We start from the raw sequence: 20,241 nt of genomic DNA, 5'->3' as shown, positions 1-20,241 counted from the left end.
TTCATAATGAGAAGAACTCGTCATCTGAAGAAGGAAGAAGAAATTCATAATGAGAAGAATTTGTTCAACCTTTTACCTGAATTCATCACTTGATGGATTATTTCTGCCAGGTAGAGTTCATAATGAGAAGAACTCGTCATCTGAAGAAGGAAGAAGAAATTCATAATGAGAAGAATTTGTTCAACCTTATACCTGAATTCATCACTTGATGGATTATTTCTGCCAGATAGAGTTCATAATGAGAAGAGCTCGTCATCTGAAGAAGGAAGAAGAAATTCATAATAAGAAGAATTTGTTCAACCTTTTACCTGAATCCATCATTTGGTGGATCATCTTTTCCAGTTCGAGTTCATAATGAGAAGAACTCATCTGAAGAAGGAAGAAGAAGTTCATAATGAGAAGAATTTGTTCAACCTTTTATATGAATCCATCATTTAATGGATCAGCTTTTCCAGAGAAAGAACCATAATGAGAAGAACTCATCTGAAGAAGGAAGAAGAAGTTCATAATGAGAAGAACTCATCAAGAGTTTATTCAACCTTTTGAATGACTCTATCACAGAAATGAGGTCATCATTATCCCCAGCAGAAAGTTCATAATAAGAAGAACTTATTTGGAGAGAAAGAAGAATTTATTCAATATCTCCATTATGATCAAAGCAAAGTCAAATGGATAAAAAATTTTATTATCTTTTCATCTTTGCCCTATTCTTGTTAACACAAGAATGAGCAAAGAGGGGCAGCTGAAGATACTAATTTTTTTATCCATATTATTATTATTATTATTATTATTTTTATTATTATTATTATTATTATTTTTACTATTATTATTATTATTATTATTATTATTATTATTATTATTATTATTATTATCATTATTATTATTATTAAATATATATTAAATAAATAATAAATTACAGACCAATTACAACTGGACCGGCCCAGTTACAAACCAACCAGAACCGGTCCAAATCCAACCAGAAACCCTAAATATTTGGGTTTCCAGTTAGGGTTTCCTAACCCTAATATGATCAGCCGCCTCAGCTCACAGCCGTTGGATCTGATAAGATCCAACGGTCCAGATGGTGCCAGAGGGAAACCCTAGGGTCTGATACCCTAGGGACACGCGGCCGCCGTTGCTATCTCGCCGCCTCCGCCGCTGCCACGTCCCAACCGAAGACTCCAGAAGATCATATACCAGCCGTCCACGCCATGGCCACTCGGTGAGTCACCACTGGTAGTCCGGTGACTCACCGAGAGCCCTTCTTCGGACTGGTCCGACAGCTACAACGGTGGTGGCTATAAAAGCCACCACCCCACCTGCGAAAGAAGAGACAGAGACAGAGACAGAACCGGAGAGAAAAAAAAACAGAGAAAAGAAAAAAAAAACACTAATACCAACGATCTCAGCAGCAAAGAACCAGAAGAGAAAAAAAAAAAAAAAGGAAGAAGAGACTTACCGAGGAAGCTCCGACTACCAGATCTCACCGGAACCTTCGAAACAACGAAGGTACTTTTGTAGATTTGCTCCGATTGGGAGCCTTTTAGGAAGAAATAACACCGGAACCGTCCTTAGGACGGTCCGATCTATATATTAGTGTAAAAATCTTTTTTTCCGGCCACCGGATGCGGTGGCCGGCGGTGATGGTCACGGCGGCAGACGGTTGCCGTCCGGTGACCGGCTTCCCTCCGATGAGGGAAGCTAGAGAGAAGGCAGAGAGAAATTTGTTCTCTCTCAGTTAGAGAGAGAACAGAAATGATGAAATGAAATGGTTGGCCCTTCGGGCCAGCCGGTTTGGACCATTTATAGTCCTTCCCGAACGACGTCGTTTCGGGAAGGACTATGCGCGTAATTATGAAATAGTTAAACCCCGTCCGCAGTCCTCCGAATTTGTAAAATTTACATTTTAGTCACTAAATTGAATTTATAATAATTTTAATTCAGTCTTTGAATTTTAATTTTATTCATTTTAGTCCTTTTTATTAAAATAATATATTTAGGATAAATAGCAGATTTAATCCCTTAATTTTAATAAATAAATTTTTTATCCCTAGTTCATATTTTTAATTAATTTTATTATAAAATTCGAATTTTAGATAATTTCATTTTGGTCACTAAATTATTAAATTAGAAAAATAAAATATTTAATCCCTATAATTTCAATTAATTAGGAATTAGATTTAATTTTATTTTTATTATAATTTAGTTATTTATTTTATATGTTTTAATTTAACTGCTTAAAATACATTGTTTTAGTGATATTTTTTTATTATATGGTTAAATATTTTTATATATTCATAAATATATAATAAATAATAATTTTTAAATATTTATTTTTAATATCGAAGAAAAAGACAGTCTTAATACAACTGGATGTCCTATTCTGATATTTTAAAATTAAAAAGTAAACAATATTATTTAAATTAATATTTATCAATATCAAAGAAAAGAGCTGTCTTAAGGCACCTAGAAGTTCTTTTCGGATATTTTTAAATAAATATAATTTTGAAAATAATAGAATTATAAATTAAATATATTTTTGAATTTTTTAAAATTTTAATAATAGAGACAATTTATAATTGAAAAGTACCAATTTTGGGCGTTGTAGGGGTGCTAATCCTTCCCTAAACGTAACCGACCACGAATCCCTTTTTATTACTAAAAAAGAACGAATTTTTGGTTATAAACGCAGATCAGTTTAATTTTTTAATTGATGTTTTCTTTAAACTCTTTTAAAAGATATTTTTTAGGTATTCGACCTACCTGACCCAAAAGGTCGATGGCGACTCTCAAATTATTTGCAAAATTATTTATTCACATCAATTTCCCCGCCAAAATTTAATATTTCGTGCCCGGACGAAAACCGGTTACGACAGGTTTCATCCGAAGAATCACAGACCCCGTAACTTAAAGAGGGTTCTCATATATCGACAAACCCTCTTAGAGTTCGTGAGCAGTTTATCACAAGCCATCAGCCAAATAAATATTCTCACTCTTGGCAACCCTTTAAAATTAGCAATGTTATTCCAAATATTATATACTGAAACATGTTTCGGATACGCAGCTCATACGCCAACTTCATGGTGAATATCCGGTTCGATTTCCACTTCCACCCAAAACCATCGATCACATGAACTCTAGGCAGAGTCATAAGGGCCATCAATCTGTGAATAATTTCCTCAGAAAGAATATTATAAACCTTAGGCCAATCCCACTCTCCATGTTCGTCGATCATGTTCGCAACCATGGTTTCCGATAAAGCCGCTGTCACATTTAGAGCAAATATATAATCACGCAGTGGACCAACATCTCCTAACTTCGGATGTCATACCACCAACTCGTACCCGACCCGAATACAAGTATGAGGTGTCACATTGATTTTTTAAACTTTGACTCTTGACGAAAATCAAGGAAATTTTAAACTTTCATTAAAATAAAAGTTGTTACTTTACAGAAGTTGACCAAAACAATACAAAATCGATCCGAGCATTCGTAACTAACACATTTTTTACATGCCAACACGCTATACACAACAAAATACATACTTTATCAGTTACTTCTTATATGACCTTCTAGTAGTGACGATGTCCTTGCCACTCCTATTTCTGCTCTTCTTGATCCTTGGTACCTACGTGTAAATCACTTACACGCTAAGTCATAGACTTAGTGAGGCATAATAATAAACACATAACAATAATATCTTGAACATGTACTACTATCAATTCATTATGACATTGCAATGCACATGTAGATACTGCATTATGACATATATAAATATGATATGCATGAATGAATATTTATGTCTCATAAGAGTTTTCCTTTAATTTATCTTTGGATGCCCATATACATTATTGAGAACAGAAGGTACGTGAGTACACTGAGGTTGTGCACAATGTTGTCACCATAGCTCAAATAAAATCCCACTAGGGGCACTGAATATTTGTCCCGAAGGACCACTGATAATCCCTCGACTCTTGGCATGCCAATTATACATACAACTCTTATATTAAATAACATGAGCTTAAATATGAATACACTTCTCATTTTCATGTCTATTTTATCACTTTTCATATAAACACATAATTCACTTCATATGCACTCTTATGATCACTTTCATTATTTCACATACCTGGATTGATTCTCTTATCATGGTATTCATTTATACAATATCTTATTAAAGCATGGATGAATTATGCATGAAATCACTAACCGTAATATACATATATATGTATGTACATGAATATAAAATCATAAATTTAACTATAAGAGATAGACTTATCGCAAGTCTTATCTCCATACAATTCTACCTAGGGTATGCACTCACCTTAGCCTTGTTTGATTTGACTCGATCCTAATCCTTAGATTGTTCCGGAATAGGATTACATTCAATATCTACATAATGATATATGGATACATATCAGTATTCTAATTGGCATACTTTAATCTTTCATTTCTTATGCTAAAGGAAAGGTAATTTCATTTCTTATTTAAAGTAGGTATCGGTACCCTCTATAGGGTATCGATACATCCCTCAACTGAGGTATCGATACCCCTTATGTATCGATACCCTAATTGCATTATATAAAATTTTTGCTCAAAAATGGTATCGATACCTTCCTTAAAGTATCGGTACCCCTAGGTATCAATATTGTTCTTCAAGGTATCGGTACCCTTTGAATTCCTTCTTAAATTTTACTTTTGAGGTATCGATACCTGTTGAATGGGTACCGATACCCCTAGCCCAGAAATCACATTTTCAACACGAAAATTACTTCATTTCAGCTCAATTACTTCATATACCTTCCCCTTTAATATTCTTAACTAACATATACATGCTTAGCCTCATTAATATTCATTTATCCCATCTTTAACCTCAATATCCTCTCATCTTTATGAAATTCAAGAATCATACTCAAATTTCAACATGTTCTAAATTCAATTCTAGCACTTCTTATGTCTTAACTAGATTGATGACAAGTCAAATTTAACTTCCAATTTGAATTATGAACTCCATTCCATAATTCCATTTATGAACTCCTAATCTTTAATCCTTCCTACACCCTTAATCTTGTTGTTTTAAAACAAATTAAGCTTTCCTTAAGCTTAATTTCCATCTAATGATCATAAACCAACCTTAATTTCAGCTAAAAAAACTAATAAGAATCTTACCTTTGGCTTGGTTATCACGTAAGAAGGAAGATGAAGAAGAGGAGAACTCTGGAAACTTGTGTGTGTTTCCCTCTTCACTCCACGTGGGTTAATATAATCCATAACCAAATTTAATTATTTCCTTGTAAATGACCATTTTGTCCTTCAATTCTTCATTCTTTATAATTTGATCCTATACAACATTTCCCCATATAAGTCCTTAACTATTCAATTATTATACTTTAATCACCAAATTCTAAAACTTTGCAATTTAGTCACTAACCCGGTATTGAGGATGTTACACATCTCCCCCTTAAGAAAATTTGTCCTCGAATTTTCATTGTGCAAAGAGATGGGGGTATTGATTCTTCATGTCTTATTCACGCTCCCATGTTGCTTCCTCTACTTTGTGATTCCTCCATAAGACTTTAACCAATGGAATAGTCTTGTTCCTTAATTGTTTAACCTCGTGAGCTAAGATTTGAATCAGTTCTTCCTCATAAGTCAAATCCGGTTGAACCTCAATCTCTTCTATTGATACGATATGGGAGGGATGATATCGATACTTCTGAAGCATTGAAACATGAAAGACATCGTGAATCTTCTCCATTTTAGGTGGCAAAGCCAGTTGATATGACATTGGTCCAACTCTTTTAATGATCTCTTAAGGTCCAATGAATCTAGGACTATATTTTCCCTTACGTGCAAACCTCAAAACTTTTTTCCAATGAGATACTTTTAAAAACACTTTGTCTCCAACTTGATATTCTATCTCCTTCCTCTTTAAATCCGCATGTGATTTCTATCTATCAGATGTTGCTTTGAGGTTATTATGTATCACTTGGACCTTTTCTTCCACTTCCAGGATCAACTCAGGACCAAGAACTTATTTGTCTTTAAGCTCAAACCAATTCAGGGGCGTACGACATCTTCTTCTATAAAGAGCTTCATAAGGTGCCATTTTGATACTTGATTGATAACTATTATTGTATGCAAACTCGGCAAGTGGCAAATACCTTTCCCACGATCCCTTGAATTCTATTACACAGGCTCTTAGCATATCTTCCAGAATTTGGATAGTTCGCTCATACTGTCCATCTGTCTGAGGATGGAATATTGTATTGAAGTTCAGTCGAGTGCCTAATGCTCCATGCAAGGTCTTCCAGAATCTCGAAGTAAATCGAGGGTCCCAATCAGAAACTATGGAAACAGGCACTCCATGCAATCTAATGATCTCTCTAATATATAACTCAGCGTATTTATCCACTGAGAAATCAATCCGCACTGAAATGAATGAGCTGACTTAGTCAATCTATCTACGATCACCTAGATTGAATCTCTTTTGTTTGGAGTTAAAGGTAACCCCACTACAAAATCCATCGTTACATTCTCACATTTCCATTGAGGAATAGATATTGGTTGCAACAGTCCCGACGGAACCTGATGCTCAGCTTTGACTTGCTGACAAATCAAACACTTAGATAAATCAAACACTTAGATACATATTGCGTAATGTCCCTCTTCATTCCAGGCCACCAATATTGACTCTTGAGATACATATACATTTTTTTCCCTCCAGGATGCATAGTCAATGGACTACAATGAGCTTCCGTTAATAATTATTTCTTCAATTCATCGTTATCCGGAATTACCAATCTCCCTCGATAATACAAGTTCCCATCAAACTTGATCTCATAGTCTTTATCTCCTCATTCTTCACTTGTTGCAGCTTCTTCAAACACATTTCATCTTTACTTTGTAATTTCTTAATTCGATCTAGCTATGATGGCTTAAGAGTTAATTCTGCACAGATTGCACCATCTCCACTTAACGATAGTCTGGCATCCATAGCTCGTAAGGATGAGAACGTCTTTCGAATTAAGGCATCTGCTACCACATTTTCTTTCCCCGGATGGAAATCAATTACCACATCGTAATCCTTAAGAAATTCCACGCATCTTCTCTATCGTAAATTCAACTCCTTCTGAATCATTAAGTATTTCAAACTCTTATGATCTGTATACAAGTAGCATCTTTCACCATACAAATAGTGATGTTAGATCTTAAGAGCGAACACTACTGCATCCATTTGCAGATCATGCGTTGGATAGTTCATCTCATGCAGTTTTAATTGTCTCGACGCATAAGCTACCATTTTGCCCTCTTGCATCAATACACATCACAAACCATTATGGGCCATATCACTATACACTACAAAGTTCTTGCCAAATTCAGGTTGGACTAACACTGAAGATTTTGTCAAAATCTTCTTTAACTTTTCAAAACTTTCCTGGCATTCCAGAGTCCGAGCAAATTTAACGAACCTTCGGTAATAACCAACTAACCCCATAAAACTTTGAACTTGTGACACATTCTTTGGAACTTCCCACTCTAAAATGGCTTTAATTTTTTGAGGATCTACTCAAATTCCTGCTGCAGAAATTACATGTCCAAGGAACGTCACTTCATTCAACCAGAATTTACATTTAGATAGCTTCGCATAAAGCTTATTTTCTCGTAATACACTAGAATATCGTCAATGAACACCACTACGAATTGATCCAAATAGGGTTGGAATATTCTGTTCATGAGATCCATGAAAGCACCTGGTATATTCGTAACTCCGAATGGCATCACGATAAACTCATTGTGACCATATCTCGTTCTGAATGCCGTCTTTGGAATATTTTTATCTTGAATATTCAATTGATGATAACCAGAACGTAAATCAATCTTTGAGAACACTGAAGCTCCTTTTAATTGATCGAACAAATCATTAATTCGGCGAAGGGGATACTTGTTCTTGATGGTCACTTTATTGAGCTGCCTATATTCAATGTAAAGACGCATAGATCCATTATTCTTTTTGACGAACAAAACTGGAGCTCCCCATGGCGAGAAACTCGGTCTTATAAATCCTTTATCCAACAGCTCCTGTAATTGTATCTTTAACTCTTGCAACTCCTTTCGAGCCATTATGTATGGTGCCATTACAATGGGCGTTGTTCCTGGCATTATTTCGATCTGGAATTTTACTTCTCTATCCGGAGGCAAACCTGGTAACTCTGCAGGATATACATCGGGAAACACTCTAACTATGGGAATTTCCTCAATCCCCTTCTCTTTGGCTTTAACATCCAACACATTAGCAATAAACCCCTGACATCCTTGTAGTAGTAATTTTTTGCCGATATCACTGAGATTAAATTTGCCAATGGATTCTACCCTACACTAAATATCACGATTTCTACCCCTTCCGGACTTCTCAATGTTACTCTTTTTACTCTACAGTTGACATTAGCGTAATAAAAATATAACCAATCCCTTCCCAGTATTACCTCAAATTCATTGAAGAGTAATTACATCATATTAGCAGGGAATTCAATTCCCTAAATCCGTATGGGACACCCTCGACACACCCTATTGACCCGAGCACTGTGCTCTAAAAGGATTAGTCACTATCACTTCACTACTAGTAGCTTCTAACTGAATATTCAATTCTCTCACTAACTTATTATAAATGTAAGAATATATAGACCCTGAATCAATCACTACAAAAACATTCTTGTCATACAACTGAAAAATACCTGTTATAATCTCTGGGTCAACTCGATCCTCACTAGTTTTGAGATTATACACCCGAGCTGTAGAGCGTATCTCTTGTGGAGTCGAGGACTCTGACTGACCTTTTCCTCTACCTCTTCCCCTCTGAGTAGCAGAAATAGACCTCTCTGGCTGTGCAGATGCACTAGCTATCATAGGACAATCTCGAACAAAATGTCACGTGTCTCCACATTAAAAGCAGGCTCCAGAAATCATCATGTATATCCCCGAGTGATTCTTTCCACAATGTGGACATTGTCTGACTTGACTCGGGTTAGATCTCCCAGCTCCAGATCCCACTGACTTGTCTGTCATCCCCTCATCGGATTTGTTCCTCTCACGAAGGCCACTGACTCCGATCTAGCTGGAGGTCGAGAACCAATATCTCGACCCTTTTTTATGGTGCAAAACTCGAGGACGCACCTGTCCTTTTAGACATCTGAGCTCTTGAATCTCCAAGCCTCTCATTTTAAGCCCTTTCCAGAGCTTTGGCATGGTTCATTACTTCTTGAAACGAAGACAAATTCAATACAATCAACATTTCTTTCAATCTTGAATGCAGACCTTCTATGAACCACTCACAACCATCTTTCTCAGTTGGAACAAGCTTGGCAGTAAAGCGGCTCAACTTATTGAATTCAAACTCGTATTCATATACAGTGCGATTTCATTGCTTTAGATTCATAAAATCTTGCTTTATTTGTTGGATGAATTGATCTCCGATGTATTTATCCTTGAATTCTTCTAAAAATAATAACCAATTTAATTGCTCACCAAATATTCTCAATGTAACGTTAGTCCACCAAATCCTTGCTTGCCCTCTCAACAAGGAAACCACTCCATCGAGCTTCTCAGCATCAGAACAATAAAGTCCCTAAAGCATGATTTTCACGTCATTAAGCCAAAGGTCCGCAACAACAGGACCTTCTTCGACTTCACCTCTAAACTCTGGTTCTCCTAAACCCTTCAACTCCTTTGCAACATTCATTCTCAGAGTTGAAGTAACATAAGGTTGGAAGCGCGCCAATACCGCATCTAACGTCCTAAAGAACACACCATAGTCAGCTACAGGCACTCCAGAAGATGCATGTTCTTCACCTTACCTGGCCAGGACAGGTAAATTACTGCTCTCAGTGAGACTATCGTCTCCCGCTTCACTTCTAGAACTATCATGTCTGGACATCTATAAAAACATAACCATATCGATCTATTAGCAACATATCATACTTATTATTATATCAGATAAGAAGTTTTCACTATATTGTTAGCATGTATATATTTTAAGACACTCTAGATTTCGGTTTATGCCGAGAATCGATTAAACTGTAGCTCTGATACCATTAAATGTCACACCCCCAACCCATACCCGACCCGGATAGTAGTATGAGGTGTTACATTGACTTTTCAAACTTTGACTCTTGACGAAAATCAAGGAAATTTTAAACTTTCATTAAAATAAAAGTTGTTACTTTACAGAAGTTGACCAAAACAATACAAAATCGATCAGAGCATTCGTAACTAACACATTTCTTACATGCCAACACGCTATACACAACAAAATACATACTTTATCAGTTACTTCTTCTCTGATCTTCTAGTAGTAATGTTGTCCTTGCCACTCATATTTCTGCTCTTCTTGTTCCTTGGTACCTACGTGTAAATCACTTACACGCTAAGTCATAGACTTAGTGAGACATAATAATAAACAAATAACAATAATATCATGAACATGTACTACTATCAATTCATTATGACATTGCAATGCACATGTATATACTACATTATGACATATATAAATATGATATGCATAAATGAACATTTATGTCTCATAAGAGTTTTTCTTTAATTTATCTTTGGATGCCCATGTACATTATTGAGAACAGAAGGTACGTGAGTACACTGAGGTTGTGCACAATATTGTCACCACAGCTCGAATAAAATCCCACTAGGGGTACTGAATATTTGTCCCGAAGGACCACTATGTCCCGAAGGACCAATATGTCCCGAAGGACCACTGATAATCCATCGACTCTTGGCATGCCAATTATACCTACAACTCTCATATTAAATAACATGGGTTTAAATATGAATACACTTCTCATTTTCATGTCTATTTTATCACTTTTCATATAAACACATAATTCACTTCACATGCACTCTTATGATCACTTCCATTATTTCACATACCTGAATTGATTCTCTTATCATGGCATTCATTTATACAATATCTTATTAAAGCATGGATTAATTATGCATGAAATCACTATAACCGTAAATATATATATATATATATATATATATATATGCATGTACATGAATATAAAATCATAAATTTAACTATAAGAGATAGACTTATCACAAGTCTTATCTGCATACAATTCTACCTAGAGTATGCACTCACCTTAGCCTTGTTTGATTTGACTTGATCTTAATCCTTAGATTATTCCGAAACAGGATTACGTTCTATATCTATATAATAATAATACATGGATACATATCAGTATTCTAATTGGCATACTTTAATCTTTCATTTCTTATGCTAAAGGAAAGGTAATTTCATTGTTGATTTAAAGTAGGTATCGGTGCCCTCTATAGGGTATCGATACATCCCTCAACTGAGGTATGGTATTCTCTAGGTATCGATACCCTAATTACATTCTGCAAAATTTTCGCAAAAGATGGTATCGATACCTTCCTTCAGGTATTGGTACCCCTGGTTATCGATACTGTTCTTCAAGGTATCAGTACCCTTTGAATTCCTTCTTAAATTTTACTTTTGAGGTATCGGTACCTGTTGAATGGGTATCGATACCCCTAGCCCAGAAATCACATTTTCAGCACGAAAATTACTTCATTTCAGCTGAATTACTTCATATACCTTCCCTTTCATATTCTTAACTAACATACACATGCTTAGCCTCATTAATATTCATTTATCCAATCGCTAACCTCAATATCCTCTCCTCTTTATGAAATTCAAGAATCATACTCAAATTTCAACATGTTCTAAACTCAATTCTAGCACTTGTTATGTCTTAACTAGATTGATGACAAGTCAAATTTAACTTCCAATTCGAATTATGAACTCCATTCTAAAATTCTATTTTTGAACTTCTAATCTTTAATTCTTCCTACACCCTTAATCTTGTAGTTTTAAAACAAATTAAACTTTCCTTAAGCTTAATTTTCATCTAATGATCATAAATCAACCTTAATTTCAGCTAAAAAGCAACTAATATGAATTCTTACCTTTGGCTTGGTTATCACGTAGGAAGAAAGATGAAGAAGAGTAGAACTCTGGAAACTTGTGTGTGTTTCCCTCTTCACTCCATGTGGGTTAATATAATCCATAACCAAATTTAATTATTTCCTTGAAAATAACCATTTTGTCCTTCAATTCCTCATTCTTTATAATTTGATACTATACAACATTTCCCATATAAGTCCTTAACTATTCAATTATTATACTTTAATCACCAAATTTTGAAATTTTACAATTTAGTCACTAACCCGGTATTGAGGATATTACATGGGATCTCTCCAAAAGTCAATATGTAACCCATCTCCAACCGTCCATACAAGGCTTGACCGAACATCTTGCATACTAACCTCACTCCCTTCTAGAGACGGGAACAATTTCTCCGATTAATGTCAATAGGCCCCATTCCTTCCCACCTATACTTCGAATATAAAACTTGTGTCCATAACTGATTTGGTTTGGACACAATAATGAACGCAATTTTCACGATAAATTCATCATTTTGTTTCTCTAAGTGCTTGAAGCAAATACCACCCTCGAAAATAGGAGTGCAGACAGTATTCCAATTAACCAAGTTAATCCTATTGCCTAATTCAAACCTTCCCCAAATGAAGCCTATAATAATCTTTTCAATCTCTCCACAAACATCTTTCGGAATTGTAGCGGTTTGCATCGAATAGTAAGAAATTGCCATCAATACCAACTTTGCCAAGGTAATTATCCCAGCAATCGATAATTTTTTTGCCACCTAACCAGCAAGGCGATCCCGAACCTTTGGAACTAATATTGGTAAGTAGCTTTTGTGACCCGACCATAGATCCAAGATACTTTCCAAAATCATCTACTTCCAAGAAGTTACAATTTGATTTTACCTGCGCTCTGCAATGATGCTCCACGTTCTTGGAAAACAAAATGCTAGTTTTTGCAATAATTACTTTTTGACTCGATGCATCGCAAAACTCATCCAAAATCTTCATAATGTTCATAAATTGATCCTCTGACGCTTCGACAAATATCAGAAAAGATGTGGGATTTCTGGGCCTTTGCGAACAAGCTGAATTGGTTTCTGCTCGCCACTCACTACACTCTTTTGAATTGCTTGACCTAGTTTCTCAATACACAACACAAAGAGATATGGAGAAAGCGGGTCTCCCTGTCGGATGCCTCTTGTTGATTTAAAAGGTACTGACGCTACCCCATTCCAAAGATCCTGTGTGGATACAGTTGAAACACAACGCATAATCAAGCTACGTAAGGAATCCGGTAAACTAATGTCCTTGAGCGTGTCATCAATAAACCCCCATTCAAGCTGATCATAGGCTTTCTCTAAATCAATCTTGATCACCATAAAGCCTTTCTTCCCCTTTTTAGTTCGCATGGAATGCATCACCACCTGTGCTATAATTATATTCTCCATGATTGCTCTCCTAGGACAAAACTTGTTTGATTATGAGAAATCCAAGTAGAGAGATTGTTTCAAGCGATTGACAATAGTTTTTGTAATTATTTTGTATACCCCTGAACATAGGCTGATCGGACAGAATTGAACAAACGACTCAGGAGCTTTCACCTTTGGGATTAACACAAGTAATGTATGATTTAAAGCTTTGTCGATCGTAGCCCCAACAAACACTTTCTTCACCAAACAACAAACACTCTACTTTACAACCTCCCAATTATGTTGGTAAAGGAGAGCATGGAGGCCATCCGCTCCAGGGGCTTTCAAAGGACACATTTCAAAAAGTGCTTGTTTAATCTCCACATCAGTAACTGGTCAACTCATTGCCCGCAAAGATTCTGGTGGAATAATAGGAAAGTAGCCTCTGATATTGTATCCCGATCCATCCTTCCCAGAACTTGAGAATGTCTTTATAGAAGTCCACGGCTAAATTCCTCAACTATTCCTGGTCTGAACACCAACTACTATAATGAAGTTTAAGGGCCTGAACATAATTTGCTCTTCTTCGCTGCATAGTACTGGCATGAAAGTATTTAGTGTTTCTGTCCCCATAAAAAAGCCATTGTTGTCTCAATTTCTGAAAACACAAGCTTTCCCCCTGAGTAAGGACTTCCTCTAGCTCTTTTATTATTTTCGACTCCAAACCCACCAGCCTTTCCGAATAATTTTTTCGTAAGGCTCTATCAATGCCGCTAATACGAGCTAGAAGATTTTTTTTCCGTTGTCTAATATGACAAAATATGGAAGTGTTCCAATCCACCACTTCCGATTTAAACACCTCAATATTCATCAACACACACTTTGGTCTTTCCTCCAAGTACAGTTCACCAATTCGAGAAAGACATGATGGTCTTGCCTAAGAGTATAAACGAACCGAATCGAACTCGAGTATCGTCGAACTCGACTCAAACTCGAAAACTTTAAATGTAAGCTCGACTCGACTCGAAAATTCGCGAGTCTAAAATTTTCAAGCTCGACTCAAACTCGAAAGATAATATTGAAACTCGACTCAAACTCGAAAAGGCTCGAACTCAAAAAAAATTCAGAAGCTCAATTAAAACTCAAAACAGCTCAATTTTGAGCTCGATTCAAGCTCGAGCTCGATTCAAACTCGAATTCAAACTCAAATTTGAACCTACAAAAATCTTATATTACATTTAAAGTATATAGATAATTTTCCCTTTAATCAACCATCACCAATACATTATAATATGAATGTATGAACTATAAAAAATAAAAAATAAATAAAAATACAATTACAAGAAATTTATAAGCTTTGATGGCTAATTTTTCTCTTCCAAAACAATTCCAGCTGCAAAATGGAGAAGTCAATCTAGCTCACGGTAGAAAAAATAATCAAGTCAAAAAAATTGCAAAAAAAATGTTATGTTCAACAAAACTAGAAACAATGAGCAAAACTAAATGTTTTCAACGTGAATAGTCATATTATAATGAAAGGTGCCTCTTGCTGCTGCCTGTTCTTTTCGTCTCACTTCCTGCATGGAATAAGCTGGTCAGCGAAAATTATAGGGATCAAATGATTCATAGGGTGCCAAAGGGCAGAAAACAAATAATGTTCTTGCTATTTATTTATGAAACATATATCCATGAACAGAAATAAAATCGATGATTTCTATTTGCTCAAGAAATAAATTTGAGATCTCACAATGGTGAATGGACAGTAAAGATAAAAACAAACATCCTAAGCTACTCAATAGGGAAAGAGAATGACAAGAAGTTTCCTATATTTTCCTGTTAGTAAAAAGGACGAGAAAGGATTTCACCATCAATTCTTACAAGCACCTGGAAGCAATAAAAAAGTAAACATTGACAAGAATCAAGCATTATGCAGGAAAATAGTTCCAGCAGTGAATACAGTCCTGAAAATGTAGGTAGATTCAGTGTCAGTTTCTGCTTTCTTCCCATAATTTGAAGAACTATCGTTCAGCCTAAGATCCATCCAACCTGTCTGAACTGTTCGTTCACTAAGGAGGCCTTAGTGCAATTATTTTTTATCCTAGAGAAGCTCTTGACTCCCTTTGAAACTGTGATTGCAGAAGAGGCATGAAGACTTTTCTTTATACCTTACCCAGAGGCTACAACTTCAGTTATACATTAGCTTTTATTATGGTCTGAACATTGGAAGAAATAGATTTCAATTGTTTCAAGCACAACTTTTAATCCCCATACGTTTGGTGCACTACTTTCAAATCCATATCATATTCATAGGTCTGGACTCGAGATGCACTGTTTGACAATTTAAGTACATTAAAGTGTTCCTTGTAACTGATGAAAAAATTATGTTCTTCAGGCTGCTTGTGGGTTAACTAGCACCAGTGACAGTGTAACTATCAATTTACATCACATCCTTCTCATAAGTGTTGTAGAAGGAATTCAGTCGCTCCAAGCTCTAAGGTAGACTTTCTGACCATCAGCTTTAATGCCAATAATGCCTCAATCAAAGCAATAATTCAAACCATTAGCCTCATATAAGGAAACTTTTACAGTAGCTTCTTAAGCATAAACACAAAGATAAAAGTTTTTAAAATTTTTCAGCAGGTTCTTGCTTTTGTTTTTCTTTTGAACAGTCTTTTTGGATTCGAGGGTAAATGACAGGCATGGTAAAAGACAGAAACAACAGCAATTCACCATGAAGATCACAACATGAATGACACACGTAGAATGTACAGTTTAAACACAGATATGGAGGTACACTGATACTAGGTCCTACCTCAAATGGCAAAGATAAAGTAGCATTACTTTCTCCTCCTAGACATGAAACTATTTTCAAGATTCCAATTAGACCCATCTTTTTGTACTTCAGATCTGGATGACTGACCTGCCCAATTGAAGGTAATGCTAGTAAAAACAACCACTATTACTAAGATCCTTGAGTCAAATCTATAGTATAGAAATTTTAGAGATAACGTCTAAAAATTGCACAAAAAGTCAATATTCAAAGCACTCTATGGTTAAGAGTCATGCGAGCACAACATACCTGCTTCCAAACAATTATAAAAAGTTCATTTGCCATGGAAGAGCCCAAACAGTCAGCGTTAGAGCGAGCTAGTAATGTCATATGGCTAAAGACCTCATAAACCTGCACTAGATAGTGTAAATGGAACTGGCACATACAACTTTGTCCTTATAAAGCTTAGAGTGTAGAAAACAATGAAGCAACATAAACCGAAGCATTGAAGGTTGCTCGGGAAACCTTGCATAAGTGTTAGGGGTTAGTTCATCGGTTCAGATTCTAAAATAAAAACGAAATAGAAACGAGAGAGAGATCTATTTACCTTTGAGGCTCTCGGTTGTGGGAAGAAGAAGAAAAAAATAGAGGGAAGAGAGCAAAACGGCTGAAGAGGATAGTTTTAATTCATAATAGGTTTAGTTTATAATTAGGTTTTTATATATTAAATGTAGGGTAAATAACTCTCATACCCCTAAACTTAGCCGTATATTTATACTTTAGTCACTGGTAAGGACTTTTTTTAATTTATTCATTTATATTTGTCCCGATTTTATTATTTTCCCAATTTTAGTTTTAGTTGTAATTTTTGGGTTATTTAAGTTGAAGTCCCTTATATTTATGTGCTTTTTATTTTAAACATTGTTTTAATTCTTGATTTTTGTGTTTAATTTTCACTTTATTTAAATGTAGTCCTTAGTTAAATTTATGAACCCTAAACTCTAACCCCTAAAAGCCTAAACCATAAACTCTAATGTCTAAACCTTATCACATAATTAGAAGGAATGAGATGGCTTAATGAAAGGAGAGAGAATAGACTTGTTTTTCTTTTGCTAAGAACAAAAATCTAATAAGAAGCTTCAGTCTTTTTTATTTATGCTCCTCTTCTCTTCCTAGTCTTCTCTTTATTTACTGCTTTTATTTTTCAACTCTGCAATTATTACTTTCTTTTTTTTCAGAGTAGAATACTAGAATCTTGTAATGCATATATATTTGTCTTGTTTTACTTTATATGGTACATGTTAGTAGTAGGGATGATCATTTTCTCTCAAATATGATTTGACGCCATTAATTCTGTTAATTAAGATATTAATGGAAGTCTAAATGAGTTTTTTCATTCTTAATTCTTTATAAATTGGCTACACTCTATTTTTATATGTATTTTTAAATTATTAATATTTAAATTTAATAATATTTTTATTTTATTATTTTTATATATATTTATTGTCAAATAAAAAACTAGTTATGAGATAAGTACAATATAGTATTTTGATATTAAATGCTCAAACCCTTGATATTTATGATATTTGAATCCGGAACCTCAAAAAATAACAACAATTTAAAAATTTAGTTATTAAAAATATTATCATTATAAATATATTAAATATTTGTCATTAGATAAATAATTTTTTATTAATTTAAAATAAATATAAGAATATTTATTCAAAAATATTTTTAACCATTTTCAATTTTTTTATTGTTTGGCTGTTTTTTCTTTTTTTATTTTATTTTTCTACGTTATCAAGTACATGTGCAGTAAAAAGTTAAAAAAGAAAGAAAAAATCAACCAAACACGTGAAATCAAACATGTGCTTAATTAAATGGGCTTTATTTTTCTTTTAGTAATATACAATGTAACAATTGGACTTGGTCTGGTTAATTAAAAAAATTAAAATTTGAGGGTAGTTGTATTATAGAATTTTTAATATACTTTTAAAATTTTATAATTATCAATAATGTATTTTTAATAATGTAATTTTAAAAAATCTAAAATTATAATATAATATTTTTTTTCGAGCTGCTCACGAGCTTTTCGAGTCGAATATCGAGTAGCTCGTTTCGGCTCGTTTAGAACTCGAGTCGAGCTCGAGCTCGAGTCAAGTCCATTCGATCCGAGTATTTATCGAGCCTTAATCGAGTTAATCTCGAGTAGCTCGCGATCTGTCTGGTCTCATTTATAGCCCTAGTCTTACCATGCTACAATAAAATGAAAAGGACTAGCAGCTGAGGACCACTCAAATTCGGGGCATGCAATAACAGAGGACAATGATCGGAGCCAACACAATCAAGATGCGTGACAATTGTTTGGGGAAATAAATTGGCCTATTTATCATTCACTAGGCACCTATCGAACCTCTTCCAAAGATTTCCACGCTTCCAGGTAAACGAAGCACCCTTTATTTCCACCGTCAAGAGTTCCATTTCAAAAATAAAATCTTGAAACAGTCGACTAATGTCATTGCCACGGCCGACACTCCCTGTGTTCTCCTCTCGACGAATAGTAGAGTTGAAATCTCCTCCAAACACCCAAGCCTCCGTGCTACTAGGATTCAATTGAGCAAGAAGATCCCAAACACAATGTCGTTTTGAAATGTTTGGACTGGCATAAATAGCCGTAAAGAAAATCCACTGATTCAACCCTTCTTCCCCTGCGCAACCGTGAACAAATTGCTTGGAAATTTTCAAAATATCAACCTCCATGGAGTTCGACCACATAACCCAAATGCCTCCGCTAAAACCATCAGCCTCCACCTGAAAGGATCGATCATAACCCAAACTCGAAATGACTTGATCCGCCTTCGCACCACTAATACATGGCTCAAAAAGCGCCACCATTTTGGGTTAATGTTGCTTACAGAAATCGTGAAAATATCATTTGAACGTGAGGTAGCAGCCCCTTGACAGTTCCGAAAGAAGAAATTAATCATCTAAAAGTATGAGAAAAGCTAAAAACCTTATTGTTTCAAAGGGCCAGCAAGAGCATCATGTCCCCTTTTATTCACCAAATTCCCTAAGCTGACCTGGTTGATGATATCCTTCATGACCATGTCAACATTATTAGAAATAGCAACTGTGGCCCAATGATCACTATGAGGAGATGACGACCCTCCCGGATCCTGAGGCGCGGTAGAATTTCTACTCGTTTGATCAAGAGCGTTGAACCACTCCGACAGTAGTGGAGCAATAAGAGATCGTGATTCAGTCACTTTTCTGACTAACATTTGAAACGCCTTTGAGATTGCTCCCAAACTTCTATGTCCCTTGCTGATTATCTCCCCGAGTCTTAATTCCTCTATTTTCCACAATTTTAACTGTCGCATGATGCCCATTGCCAACTGATTTTTCGCTAGAGGTAGCCAAAATATTCTTAGTATTTTTCGAGAGAACAACAATAGTTTGGCTCTTAGTGTACCGTGGCTGGCTCCCTTCTACCGATTGAGGTACCTTAGAAGAGCTAGGAGAACTTGAGTTTCCTGTATACAAAGTAGGATAATTATTGAAAGTGTTCTTGTTAAAAACCTGCTCAGTCACAGTAACCGGGACTGCCGGCGTCGGTGCTTCCACACTTACTCCACTAGTTTCATTCTCAATTGTCTCTAACATTTGAAAACGAGATCCTGTCGTGGTACCTACCTTTTGTTTTTCTTTATCATGGGTTTCAAAAGTCTTCCGTGGCACATGATTTTTACTTGCTGCTACCATCCAGAGACCGTAAATCGATTCCCTTCTGTCCGAGTATCACGACCATCCTGAACTTCAGCATTCATCGGGACCTCCTTAGCTGACTCAGTCTCTGGGGGGCTGCAAATGTCCGAGCTTGTCCAAGTTCCACAATTACAGTAAATCTGTTGAAGAACCTCGTATTCAAGCTGTCTGACAATACCATCAATCCGAATACTCGGGATGAGAGGTTTGTTCAGGTTAACCATAACTGCTAACCTAGCGAACCTTCCACGATCACCTGCGTAAGTCTTATAATCGATCTTGACAACCTTCCCAATAAAATCAGTAATATACCAAAAG

General features: G+C 35.4%; 1 protein-coding gene across 1 annotated transcript; it reads right to left on the bottom strand.

Moving 5' to 3' along the window:
• Positions 1-2,989: 2,989 nt before the first annotated feature.
• On the bottom strand, positions 2,990-9,246 carry LOC120139235. The gene is made up of 5 exons (XM_039154540.1): positions 9,175-9,246; positions 8,736-8,856; positions 7,894-8,276; positions 6,543-6,609; positions 2,990-3,264 (listed from the first exon to the last, which is right to left on the bottom strand). Exons 1-5 carry the CDS (start codon positions 9,244-9,246, stop codon positions 2,990-2,992), a joined length of 918 nt encoding a protein of 305 aa, XP_039010471.1.
• Between the last annotated feature and the right edge of the window lie 10,995 nt (positions 9,247-20,241).

This window comes from Hibiscus syriacus, unplaced genomic scaffold (assembly GCF_006381635.1).
Source record: "Hibiscus syriacus cultivar Baekdansim isolate YM2019G1 unplaced genomic scaffold, ASM638163v2 tig00110733_pilon, whole genome shotgun sequence".
In the NCBI taxonomy this organism is placed as follows: Eukaryota; Viridiplantae; Streptophyta; class Magnoliopsida; order Malvales; family Malvaceae; genus Hibiscus; species Hibiscus syriacus.
Note: the sequence above shows the minus strand (reverse complement) of the source record. Positions and strands in the feature narration are given on the sequence as shown.

Coding starts and splice junctions, on each gene's coding strand:
- LOC120139235 (XM_039154540.1), bottom strand. CDS start 9,246: ATGCCAAAGCTCTGGAAAGGGCTTAAAATGAGAGGCTTGGAGATTCAA. Junction 8,857..9,174: donor TCAGATGTCTAAAAGGACAG/GTGCGTCCTCGA, acceptor TCTGCTACTCAG/AGGGGAAGAGGTAGAGGAAA. Junction 3,265..6,542: donor ATCTATTCCTCAATGGAAAT/GTGAGAATGTAA, acceptor TAAATGTGACAG/CGGCTTTATCGGAAACCATG.